At 36.2% G+C, this 12,416-nt stretch overlaps 1 protein-coding gene across 4 annotated transcripts in view; it reads left to right on the forward strand.

Moving 5' to 3' along the window:
* STAG2 (stromal antigen 2) overlaps positions 1-8,967 on the forward strand; it is a 69,906-nt gene extending 60,939 nt beyond the window's left edge. For 2 of the 4 annotated variants that reach the window (XM_050310280.1, XM_050310281.1), the window contains exons 27-34: positions 537-685; positions 1,213-1,341; positions 1,644-1,849; positions 2,300-2,489; positions 2,575-2,688; positions 4,167-4,293; positions 4,519-4,596; positions 7,037-8,967. In XM_050310280.1, the coding sequence (XP_050166237.1) occupies positions 537-685; positions 1,213-1,341; positions 1,644-1,849; positions 2,300-2,489; positions 2,575-2,688; positions 4,167-4,293; positions 4,519-4,596; positions 7,037-7,060 (1,017 nt within the window). In that variant the 3' untranslated portion in view covers positions 7,061-8,967. The other 2 variants (XM_050310283.1, XM_050310282.1) reach the window with 2 other exon arrangements.
* The last annotated feature ends 3,449 nt before the right edge of the window (positions 8,968-12,416 follow it).

A 12,416-nucleotide genomic window follows, 5' to 3' on the forward strand; every position in this document is an offset into this window, starting at 1 on the left:
TTCATAAGTCTGAAAAATAATTTAATAGTTTACTTATTCATGAACAGATAACCAAGGGAAAACACTTCCTTCCTGTATGGTGGGGGATTGTGGGGGTTTTTGTTTTGCTTTGTTTTGCTTTGACATGTTTTTTTCTGGTTTTGTGTTTGGGTTGGGTTCTTTTTTTGGTTGGTTGGTTGGTTTTTTAACCTGAGAACTAATAGGAATTGTTAGTAATTCAGTATCAGTGTTTGGTAGGGGCTTCACCCATACTTGATATTAAAACGTGATTTAATGCTCTCTTCAGTAAATGAGCTTGCATGTGTGGAGACCTGTGTGCTTGGGCAGTGTGCATTTCCATGGTTAACTCTGAAGTGCAGACTTTTCAAGCTTAGCCTTGACTTACTTGTCCTAAACTTCCATCTTTGTCTCCTGGTGTTGTGAAATTAAAGGAAGCTGTAAAATGTAGTTTTTTACTGCAGCTTAACTCTGTCTGTACTGGTCCAGAGTTTGGCATAATCTTTTAATACTTGAATTTCCTTTCTCATTTCATACAGCTTTTCAATGAAATGATTCAAGAAAATGGTTACAATTTTGACAGATCTTCACCAACATTCAGTGGCATAAAGGAACTTGCTCGACGTTTTGCTTTAACGTTTGGATTGGATCAGTTGAAAACACGAGAAGCTATTGCGATGTTACACAAGTAATTGTGTGCTCTGGATTACTTCCATTTTTTATACACTAACAGAAAATGATCCTTTCAGTCTTTCAAAATGAGTTTGTTAGTACAAGATGCATCAGCCCTAGAGGTGGTACAACCCATTTATTAATTAAGAGATGACCGCAGTTTTGTCTCTGAGTAAAACACAAATGTTAAATAGTGTTGGTGTTCTCCAGCATTGTTGTTTAAGCCTGTAAATTACAGCAGTGTTGATGCCATAATGCAAAAGTATTTTTAATGTCTTACCCACAACAGTAAGAATGAATCCACTTCATTGTCAGTGGTGGTTATGTTGGTCTCCTGCAGAAAACTTGCAATGCAAGGTTGAAGTGGCATGGCAGAAAGAGTGTGTCCAGATTCACTGTTCACTTTTTTTGACAGAATATGGAAACAACAAATTATTGCTTTCTTAACATGAAGGAGAGGGGTTCAGGTTTTATACCTCACAATGTTTAGAACTTTTTCTTTTGTTTGTGCTTTTTGTGATTTGATTTTTAACTTTTTCTTAGGGATGGCATAGAATTTGCTTTTAAGGAGCCTAATCCACAAGGTGAGAGCCACCCACCATTAAATTTGGCATTTCTTGATATCCTGAGTGAGTTCTCCTCTAAACTTCTCAGACAAGACAAAAGAACAGTGTAAGTATATTTGAAATATTCTTGATATTTGCAATGATAACCACAAAAAGCATGCATCAGAATAAATATTTATTGTATTCACCTCAGTGGAATCAAATATAATCAGAGAGGGTAAATGGTATTTGTCCTTGTTTTCATTTTATGATGGATGAACAGAGTAATATTGTAGATTTGCTGTTGCCAGGCCTTTTTGTTAACTACACGAGGAGCATGGGTTGTTAATTTTAGTAGTTAACTATCTTGACATGTTAACTCTTGTTACAGATATTTTGCCTATTTGTAATTATTTTTTCCTTTTAAAGGTATGTTTACTTGGAGAAGTTCATGACCTTTCAGATGTCTCTACGAAGAGAAGATGTGTGGCTTCCTCTCATGTCCTACAGAAACTCTTTACTAGCTGGTGGGGATGATGACACTATGTCAGTGATTAGTGGTATTAGTAGTCGAGGATCTACAGTAAGAAATAAGAAGACAAAGCCAGCAACAGGCAAGCGGAAAGTACCTGAAGGTAGAACTTTTCTCATCTTTAAAATTTACCAGAGTAGATATTCATATAAAGTATACATGTTGTTCTCTATTTGTTAGCTTGAGTGTACTGGAATGCTCTAATGTGTTTTTCTTAAAACAGGATTAAGTTTTGTGCATGTCTGTGTCTTAGTGGGAAAGCTGTTCATTTGAAGAGTCTGAATAACATAACAGTTGAAATAAGGGAATATTCACAAATGGAAATACGGGCACTACACTGTGTTAAGTCACACAATAGAAAAGTACATTAAATACTCCAGCCAGTGATTATAAATCCAGGCCTTTTGAGGCACATGTGAAACTTTGTGGTAAAAAGTAAAGCAATCTGTTCTCAGTAAGCAGAAAGTACCTGCATGTAACTTGCGTTTAAACATTCAGTTTTAGAGTAGCTTGAGAAAAACTTTACTGGTGTTCTTACTGTATTTCCTTCCAGCTGAAGAAAGCAGCAGTAGTGACAGTATGTGGCTGAACAGGGAGCAGTCGATGCACACACCAGTCATGATGCAGACACCTCAACTGACTTCCACAATAATGAGGGAGCCCAAGAGATTGCGACCCGACGAGAATTACATGGGTGTCTATCCTATGCAGCCTGAGCACCACCAAGCTCCCCTCGATTACAAGTACGTAGATGAGTAGGTCTGCTTTGTGTTAGTGTTCATACACAAAACCAGTACATGTTTAAAATAGAATAATGGTCTTTTTAAGCACGCAAGTAACGTGGATGTTGGCTCAAAGGCAACAGGAAGAAGCCGCGCGACAACAACAGGAGAGGGCAGCGATGAACTACGTCAAGCTGAGAAGCAACTTGCAACACGCCATGTGAGTGAGAGTGAAAAGTTCCTTCGGTGGCTCGGGGAGGGGTTATTAAATGCAGTGTTACACCTGTGTCTTTTAAGAGGGATACATATTCTTGAGGTCTTGACTAGTTTTTTTTCCTGTGTCCTGAAATTTTAAGTTGCCTTAGACAAAGCGGTGGTAAATGAACGTGGCATGTCTTGCTTTATTTTTGATCTGATTCCAAAAAAAGAAGTGAACCTTGTAATAAAGGGAACTGGTTGTTGAGCAGTGTTATCTGTAGCAGATAGATGCAATCAATACATGTGAAATACCATCTTTATGTATTTCTAACTCCAGAATCATATTTAGAAATAGAGCACCACAAACGAGTTTTTAAATAGGTGTTCAGTGTGTGGAGCAGAAAGTTACTCATCAGCTTACATCTGCTATTTCTGTTGCTTAATGTACGAGTATTCCTTTAAAAGAAGCTGCTGTCTTCAGCATTTCTATGATTGGTACAGACTTTGTCTGACCTAAAGTGACACCAAAGTTGATAGGAGACCTGTAGTACCAGTTTTTGTAGAATTTCCCAACCCAGACACACCAAATGCTTCCCAAGTTCTCCATATTGTGGATGAAGATAAACACAAGCTAATGTTTTTAATCAAGTGTTGTCCGTCAGAGGTCATACATTCTTACTGGAGTGTCACTTACTTCATTATGAGTCATCATATGTGCATTTTGACAAACATGTTAATAAGTATATTCCAGAACTCATTTAGCTGAGGGGGAAAGACCAGGTTTAGAAGTTCTCTACTTTCCTAAGGACTATGTGGATCTACAGGAAAAAAAAGTACAAGTTGTAAACTAAAACCATGGACATACATATTGAGGAGCTTTACATCCTTCCCTAATTATTTTTAATTGTTCTGTTACCTGTACTTCATGTGGCATCATTTCAGTGGTGGCTTTTTTAATACAGTGACACTAGTTACTGAAATTAGAATGACTCCTTACTTTTCCCATAAGGTTTGATGTTGCATCTAGAAGTTGAGAGGAAGGAGGATGAAGGATGGTGTGGGAATGTTTGTAATGGTTTTACACATCTACTTTATTGCAAAGACATTTTTCCTTGCCTTATCATAAGCCAGAAAAAATTTAAGTGGCAAAATTAGGTTCTTTCTCACTTGAGCATTAGGTGCAAAATTAGGTGTGGTTTAGATCTGCTTATCAATTCTCACAGGAACAGTTCTCTCAGAATCCCCATTTAGCAAACTAAGTTAACTTAGTTATCTTTGTTAGCCATTCTCCCACACTCTATTAGTATCTTCTAGCTGGTTAAGTGCCAGCTTTCTTTAATAGTAGTTAGTTATGCATTTTTTTAATTACTTAATTCCATTAGATAAAACAGAAATTATCATTTGTTGGCAGTTCCTTACTGAGCATTAGCCTTTTAAATATTCAGATAAAACTTAAACTTGATTTAGTGCTACACAGAATGCCTTTTCTTTTCACTTCAGTCGACGTGGCACAAGTCTAATGGAAGATGATGAGGAGCCAATTGTTGAAGATGTGATGATGTCATCAGAAGGGAGGATTGAAGATCTTAATGAAGGCATGGATTTCGACACCATGGACATAGACCTAGTAAGAGATTTAGTTATGTTTTTAGTGGACTTGGGATTTGTATTTCTGCTTTTAAAGTAAGATATTTGAATCAAATTTTCCTTCTGGGGAAACAGAAAAATCCTTCTTGTTTCTCTCTGCATTGTTAAAGGGCTGTGCTACTGTCAGTAATTCTTACTGCACTGTAAAAGCTCTGGTTTTCTTGTGAAATTACAGTTAACCTGTTTGTTTGTTTGCTTTCTAAAGCCACCATCAAAGAACAGGAGAGAAAGAACGGAACTAAAACCAGATTTCTTTGACCCCGCTTCAATCATGGATGAATCGGTAGGTTAACTTACGTAAGGGAAAGTAATGTCAACTCAGTCGTAAGGTTACCGTACTCTCTTACTGCACATTTTAAGTGGAAAGAATGCAATCTTCAAGTTGTCTTCATTAGCTTATTTTGGCAGACTGGTACAGTCAGAGAAATATTTTATGCTGTAATTCAGCTTCATAGATTCTAAGGTAGTCAGTGTTCTCTGCAAGTTTATAGGATTTTTGTTCTTCATATTTATATGTAGCTGTGTAAAAATTAAAAGCCTTTGAGTCTGAGGAGAAAACAAATCTGGTATGGAACAGACCCTCGCAGAGGTTAATAACAAAGAGCGTTAAAAAAATAAAAACAAAAAATTGTGCACACACAATATAAAAGGCAAATTTCCTGTTGTGCTGAGCTTAGTTCAGTGACTCTGTTGTCATTACCAGTTGTCAACTTTGGATGGTTTGAGTTTCGTGGGTTTTGTGGTTGGGTTTTTTCCTTTTTTTTTTTTTTTTCCCTTCCTTTTTTTTTTTAATTGGCATATTTACTTTTGTGCATAAGTAAGATAATGAAGAAAATGGAGATAATACAAATACCTATTTATAGAGATGAGAGGTATTTTTTCTTTCTATACAAAGTTTTAGGTCCAAAACATCCGAAGTCTGTAGTTTCTGCTTGCAGTTGCCCTTTTATCCGACTTGATAAATCTGCAGTCTCTATTCTCTTTTAAAAATCTGCATGAGGGATTCCTTCTGTCTTGAACCACTTGTAATGTATGCAGCCATTTTTGACCTTGTGTAGCTGGTACAAAATTACACTGGAAATAACAAGCTGCAGCAAGCCAGCAGAGGACAGTCCAACAAGGCTTCCTGGGAATCTTGGACAGCTTGGTGGAATTTGGAAGACGGTTATGTATTTTTTTACAGTATTGTTGCAGCGTGAACATGTTCTTGTTTATGGGAGAAAGAAATCCTAAATACTGTTTTAAATGGAAATCCATATATTTTGTACCAGTAGGCCTTTGCTTCAGTAATAATGAATCAGTTAGGTCGTGCGTCTTGGCTGTCGTGTGTTCTGTTCCTCAAGCAGCACCAAGAAAGTATCTCACTTGTTCTGATTTAAAATAGTTCTTCCCTTCCCTTTCTCCATTTTTTTTTTTTCTTTTTTTCGTGAAATAATTGTCGGTCATTTTTAGCTGAATACTTGACCTTTACAGGTACATTTCGTTGCTTTCAGAAACCTTCTTAGCCTCTCGGCTGTCAGAGCAGCTCTGACAGTTCCCGGGCCTGCCTGCAGTTCCCGGGCGCGGCCGCGCGGGGGCAGGCGGGGGCAGCGCAGCCCCTCCGTGTTCGACGGGAAAGAGCCAATTTCGGAAATGAGGGGGGGAAATAAATAACAAAACCTTCTCAGAATAAAGTTAACTTGCTTTGTTCTCGCAGCTTCAGAGCTGCTGCACTTGTTTTTAATAGACCCAGGTGCAGTGAAGCAGTTTAATTTTTTTCAGATGCACATGGTATATGATGAAAATTTCAGTCTGGCTGCTCATGTTTTGATGTGCTCGGTTATTGCCGGCACCAGAGGCAGCTCTGTCTGTGTGCTACAGTGTATGGTGCATCTAAAGTGAATTTAACTGAAAAAAACAGTAAAAATTGGTTTGTAAACAGATAAATGTGAACAGCAGTGTTAAGGTTCAGGTAAATTAAGTCCTTAGTGGCTCTTTCTGGTTTTTTCAAGTCCTGTAAAAGCTAGGACAGTCACAAAATCGGGATATTCTGTGTTTTTTGGGTTTCTTTTTGGCATATCAGTGCTAATATCTACTTGCCCTCACGAGGGAAGTGGAAACTGATTTTTTGTTTCAGGAAAGCTTTTTCTTTCCTTAGTCACACATCTCCTAAAGGAGAGTTGTTTGATTTTACCTGATGATTGTTTGATTTTTTTTTTTTTTTTTTCACTTTCCTCCTGACAGAGTGGCTACATTTGATGGGAAGTGTTCAGTTTGTGTCCTGGTTGGCTGCTGTGAGGTGACCTGTGGTTTCCATGGTCACAGATGCAGCAGCAAACTGGGGTATGGGGTGTTTTGTCCCAGGTTTAGCCTCTGGAAATGACACACTTGATTTCTGGTTAAGGCCAATAGAATGTCATTGTCAAAGAAGTCTGAGTTAGGCAACTAACTAAAAATTCTCTTGCAATTATTACCTAAAATAATTAAAACACAGGCTTTGTCATATTTCTACTGGATCTAATGAATTTGAAGTGCGAGTAAAATATTTCTAATTAATGAGGAGTCCTTTTCATATTATTACCTAAATCAGAAGTGTGGTGAATCTGGTTTGGAAGAAAAATAAACTTATAATGCCTTAACATATCTTGAAGTGTCTTAATCTTAAAACATATACTAATTTCTTTGTTTTTTTGTTAAATGTGTAGTAGACTAAAAATTGACACCATTTCTAACTTTTTTTTTAGGTTCTTGGGGTGTCAATGTTTTAATACCAGAACAGCAAATAAATCAGTGGTGAAGTCATTTTCTAAGTGGAAGAGGAAGTTTTTCAATACAAAATTGTGGTAGATACAGTGAAATTCTGAACAGATTTTTCTCTAAGGAGAATGACATGCTTTCAAGATCAAGTGCATTGAAGGGGCAGTTTTGTTTGCCTGAAAAAAAAAAAAAAGAAATGTAAAGGACAAGTAAACAATTTGAGGATAAGCTACACTTTTTGTTGGGAAAAAAAAATCAATATTTTATTTATGTGCTATCAGTTTATTTCCGGATCATAAGAAGTATTCCCTCTGAGTTTTAATCTAACAGTCTGAGAGGTGTTTGGTACAGATTTGAGCCCCTCTCGATACATTTGCTGGCTGTACTAAATAATCATGAGCTCTGCTGGATTGCTGTTCACATCCATGAACTGAAACAGTAGATGGATTGGTTTTCTTACAGTGATAGAACCAGAAGAGTTGTCAGTATTTTCAATTAAATGCAAACTTCAGCAACAGAAGGTTTGTATTAATTAATCATGCAAAAAAAAAAAAACAAAACAAACATAAAGCAGAACTTTAACAGCTTTTTAATCTAAAACACACTTTTATTCCAAAAGCTTCATGTTAGCCTTCTCAGAAAGGTCCATAGACTATGAGCTACCAGAACGTACCAGATGTCACTCATGCTTGCCCATTACCAACCCTGAAAGTTTGCTTGTCCTTTAAGAAAAATGTAATGTTGTGAAATTCCTTCCAGTAGTGCCACTGTATTTTGTCTCCAAATAAAAGAAGCTTATTGTAGTATGTTTGCAGAAAAATTCTAAACAAAAATTATACAGCTTATTAGAGTGTGGGAATAGGGATCTAAATTTTAAATAAAATTATATATATATATAAATTGGTGCTGATTTTATAATTGCGCAGTTTGTTTAGTTTTTTCTTACTTTTAAATTCCAACTTAAAATTATGAGGTTTCAGAAATATATTGAAAGTTTAACAATGTTTAAAAATAGAAGAGCATGAGAATTCATGCTTTAAAAATGATTTTTAAATTTGTATTTTATATTGTTTTATCTATCTGTCTTTGCAAGCAGTCTTCAGGTTAAAGATACTTCTAACAGGTTACAGTACATTTCCTCTGTATGTAAATTAGATTGGATAACAGAAATTCATAAACAACCCATAATATTCTTTGAAAGCTAAGCTTTAAACTTCGTTTTGTGTCCATTCACAAATAAATTAAATTTGGTCTAAAACAGAAAGTGGATTTATGCCATTTTGACATCGACTCATTTTGCAAGGCTTAGGCAGCTAGACATCATTTTAAAGGAAATATTAACTTATATTACATATGTATATTTTTTGTCAGTTGTCTCTCAGTTCTTGAGGTATATTATTTTAATCATTCCATGCCTTAATACGCTTGCAATACAAGAATCTCCCCAAATGGGTGAATACAAAAAAAAAGGCTTCCTGTTTTTAGACTCAGAAATTAAACATTCGGCTGTGGTAGCCAAAAACCATAGATTATCTAAAGGATCATGATAAAATATAATTATTTTACTAAGTCATGGGGTAACAACAAACTCAAAACTAGATCTGCCTAACTCATTTTACATAAATAAATACTCTCATGTCTAAAAGTACTGCCTATATTGTTTTTCACACCACTGCATTTAATAGAACTGCTGAGAGGACTGTATATATGATTTTAAACCTAAGTTGATTTTTCTTACTCTTGAAGGAGTGTTTCTTTGTGAAAGCAGTTCTTACAGCTTTGTTTTCAACCAGCTAAAAATGTTTTATATATTTACCTTAACCTGTTGTCCTCCACATTCTATTGTCCTAATTGTACTGTTTTCTGATTTGTATTTATGTCTTGAGACAGTAACTTTTTGAATAAAAATAAACCTACAGTATGTTGTATGTTTGATCTTTTTAAATCGGGGTTATGGGAGGACAGTGAAGAAAGGGGTATGAGTAATGCAAATGTTATGTTTATAGAAATCAAAATCTTTTTCCATGTCTTTTAAGTGTTTGTCTCAGAGTTGGGATAATGTATGAAAAACTGCACTGTTTTATATTTGTAATAAATTGTACAAGTTTTTAAAATGTGAATAAAGCACTAATTGGGTAATAATTTAAAGCAGAAAAGTTAATGCAATCATGATTGTTTTAAATATGCTTTAATTTGAGATAAACTTGTTAAAAGAATTAGTGTAAATACAGAGTGAGCTTTTCAAGAGGTTAGTACCTGCAAATAAAATTTTTAAAATTTGTATAGAACTTTTACATGCCAAGAAATCAGTGGTTAATTATTTTTGTGTTACATTTTTTAAAGGTGTATCAATAGCCTTTCTGTTGGTTTCTTTTTCCTATTAACTTTTATCTGACATTACTCAGAATGCTTTTGATTCAGACATTGGAGATGCTGTCCAGAGTCCAATCGAAATACCACTAAACGTGTATGTGACTTTACAGCCCTTAAATTTATCATACAACTGGGAAACATTCTGAGCTTAATTGGCAAGACAGCAAGGAAATGAGGGGAAAACCCTAAACATCTCTTCCCATTCCCTTCTCTTCAACTACTGAGCACCTCTGGCTGGGTGTTGAAAACTCCTTTCTGGTACAAGACTTTTTAAAGCAGTAATTTTAAAATCTTCGGGATAATACTTCTAATCCTTGCTAATGTAACTTTGGGTGTTTTGGGTTGCTTTTTTATTTATTTTTTAATTTTTTTTTTTTTAGTTGTTACTATTGCAAATGTTCATTCCTGTCTCTAAATCCTGCTGTAAGTTCAATAGTATCTTGTGGAAAATTGTTTTAGTAGGTCTAAGTTTATAATGCAAGAAAAATACCTTCACTATACAATGTAAAGTCTGTTCTAGTTATACCATTTTGGTACAAAAGCCTGTAAATGAAAGAAATTTGGGTTTTGAAGAGAGATGTGATAAAATGTAGAAAACAGCAAGCAATTTTAGAGAAAGTAAAGCCTCTCCTCTGGTTTAGCAGAGAGGCCACAGAGAAAGTATTGACCCAGAATGAATTTCAAAGGAATAGTCTTCACATATTCTGTAAAAAGTATTTCTTGATATTAAACAACCAAAGACAATATGTAAGAAGTTAGTGATTGCTGTTGTTTGTTTGTGTGGGGTTTTTTCTCCTTTGGTTGGTGTGGTGCTGATTCCTGCAGCTTCTTAGAGCTCTTAAATCCCCATCTCATCTCTGTATAACTGAAAATCTCCTCTTTAGGACCTGCCCCTCTCTGGTTTCCCCATAGTTTACACATACACTTGTTCTACCACAGAATTTCAGATACCAATTAATTTCCTACCTATAATGTGGTTTTTTTTAACTGCTTGATTCACAACGACATTTTGCTACTTTTTAACTGATGGATGCATGAATTTTTTATAGCCTAAAGAATATCAAGAGCATGTTCATTCTTTGAAACATTTGTCAAAATTGCCAGTTTGTGCTTCAGCATTCTTCTGATAAAAACACAACTTGGTTCTTTAAAAATCTGTTCATTCCTACTTAAGTGCTTTAATACTCTTTAATGAATTTGTTTGGCAGTTATGCCATGGCCTCAATTTTCATTATCCTAAGTAATTTCTGGTACTGAGATTGTTTAATTTCACATGTATTTGTTGGCACCCAAAAGGGATCATATTTTTGATGGAGGTGGACGATGACACATGCTCAGAAAAAAAGGTAACATAGGACAATACTCTTCTGTAATGATAATTCTATTTTAAAGGTAGCAATTCAGTGTGAGTTGTACCTGTTATTTTCTCAGTTGTCCTTCTCTCCTATATCCTTTCTTCATGTTGCTGAGCTTTCTTGAATCTGTTTCTTTGATTAAATCTTAATTTTCATTTTTCTTTAAAGTTTTAACAGCTAGACTTTGAGTCATTACAGATTTTGTAAATGAATGCCTTCCAGCTAGAGATGCAGTTGCTGCTTTTTGTTGTGTTTTTGTGTAGCTACTGCCAGATTTTATAGATGTAAATCATAGTGGCAGCACAGTGATGAGAAGCTGTAGCTGTACCCAGAAAAATGATCCAAAGCATGTTGAAGTGGTTGGATGGCTGGCTGACAGAAAACTTCCCCATCCTTCCAGAGAATATCAACAGTCATGCTTCCTAAACCTGATTTGTGTAATTTCTACTGAGCTTTTCTGAGCAGTTTTTTGATGGCAAAATAAGAGGAAAGGTCATTATACTTTGTCTATATGAACTGTTTTTTCCTGAAGAAAAAAAACTGCAATTGCCAGTGTAGAACTGAAATTTGTGTTTGGCCAATAACAGCTTGAATTCTGCACTTTTAGAAAAGGTGTCTAAAAGCACACTAATACAATAAAATATAAGAATAACAAAACCTCTGGGGGCCTAGAACATCTCAAATGAGGAAGGTAGTAGTTGGGAGTTGTGAAAGCACTGAAGTAATACAACAAGGCTTGGGAAAATGGATTAATTAGTTTGAAGGCAATTCCTTGTTGAGGTGGGTGGTGACAGGTGAGATCAGTGCAAAAGGAGCAGATTGTTCCAAATCTGATGGGCTTTGGGCATAGCCAGAACGATCTCTTGGATAAGTGTCCAGTGTCCCCTTTATTTCCATTCTTTGAGTGCCTTTGAGAAAGCTTTTGATTTTATTCTTTTCACACGCCACTACGCCCTTTTTTTTCCTCTTCAGAATACATACATTGTTTCTTTCTCAGAAATTCAGCAGGGATGACGTCCTTGTGCTCCTTTAGCCCTTCTCTAAACTGCTCATTCGATACTTTTGACCTTAAACGTTTCTCTGTGTACCTTTCTCTGCAGATCACCTGTAAGATCTGGCAGCAGTGAGGCCCCTGTTCCTCGTGCCTTGGTGTGAGCACAGGCAGTGTTGGGCTCGGGCTGGCTCAGGGCTGTGGCATCAGTGACAGGGTGTCCTCTCTGCCCCGATCCCTGATTTATGTCCTGGAGTGCTGCTGAGTCCTGTGCTGGCAGCTCCATGGACAGCCCCTGATTTTACCTCCCTGAGGCCATGCCAGGAAGCCTCCCGAGTCGCTGCTGCCGTTTGAATAGCAGTTAAACCACAGTCCTTGAGCGACGTACCTGCCCCTCTCTTATTATTTTAACACACTCTTTTCACAGCCTTATATTCTGTTTTCTTCTGCTGAACTCCACCAAAAGCAGAAAAGCAAACCACATCCACTTGTTTTTCATATCATGCACAAAAGCACTTAAAGATGTGGCACATCTTATATTTAGCCTGCTCTTTGTATTGTTCATCTTAAAGCACTGAGCTGTCTTTTACACAACTGTGCTCTACGTATCAGCTGACAAAACCTGTCTTTCCATTATTTCTGGTGGCA

Source organism: Myiozetetes cayanensis, unplaced genomic scaffold, assembly GCF_022539395.1.
Source record: "Myiozetetes cayanensis isolate MyiCay16 unplaced genomic scaffold, myiCay2020 scf15, whole genome shotgun sequence".
In the NCBI taxonomy this organism is placed as follows: Eukaryota; Metazoa; Chordata; class Aves; order Passeriformes; family Tyrannidae; genus Myiozetetes; species Myiozetetes cayanensis.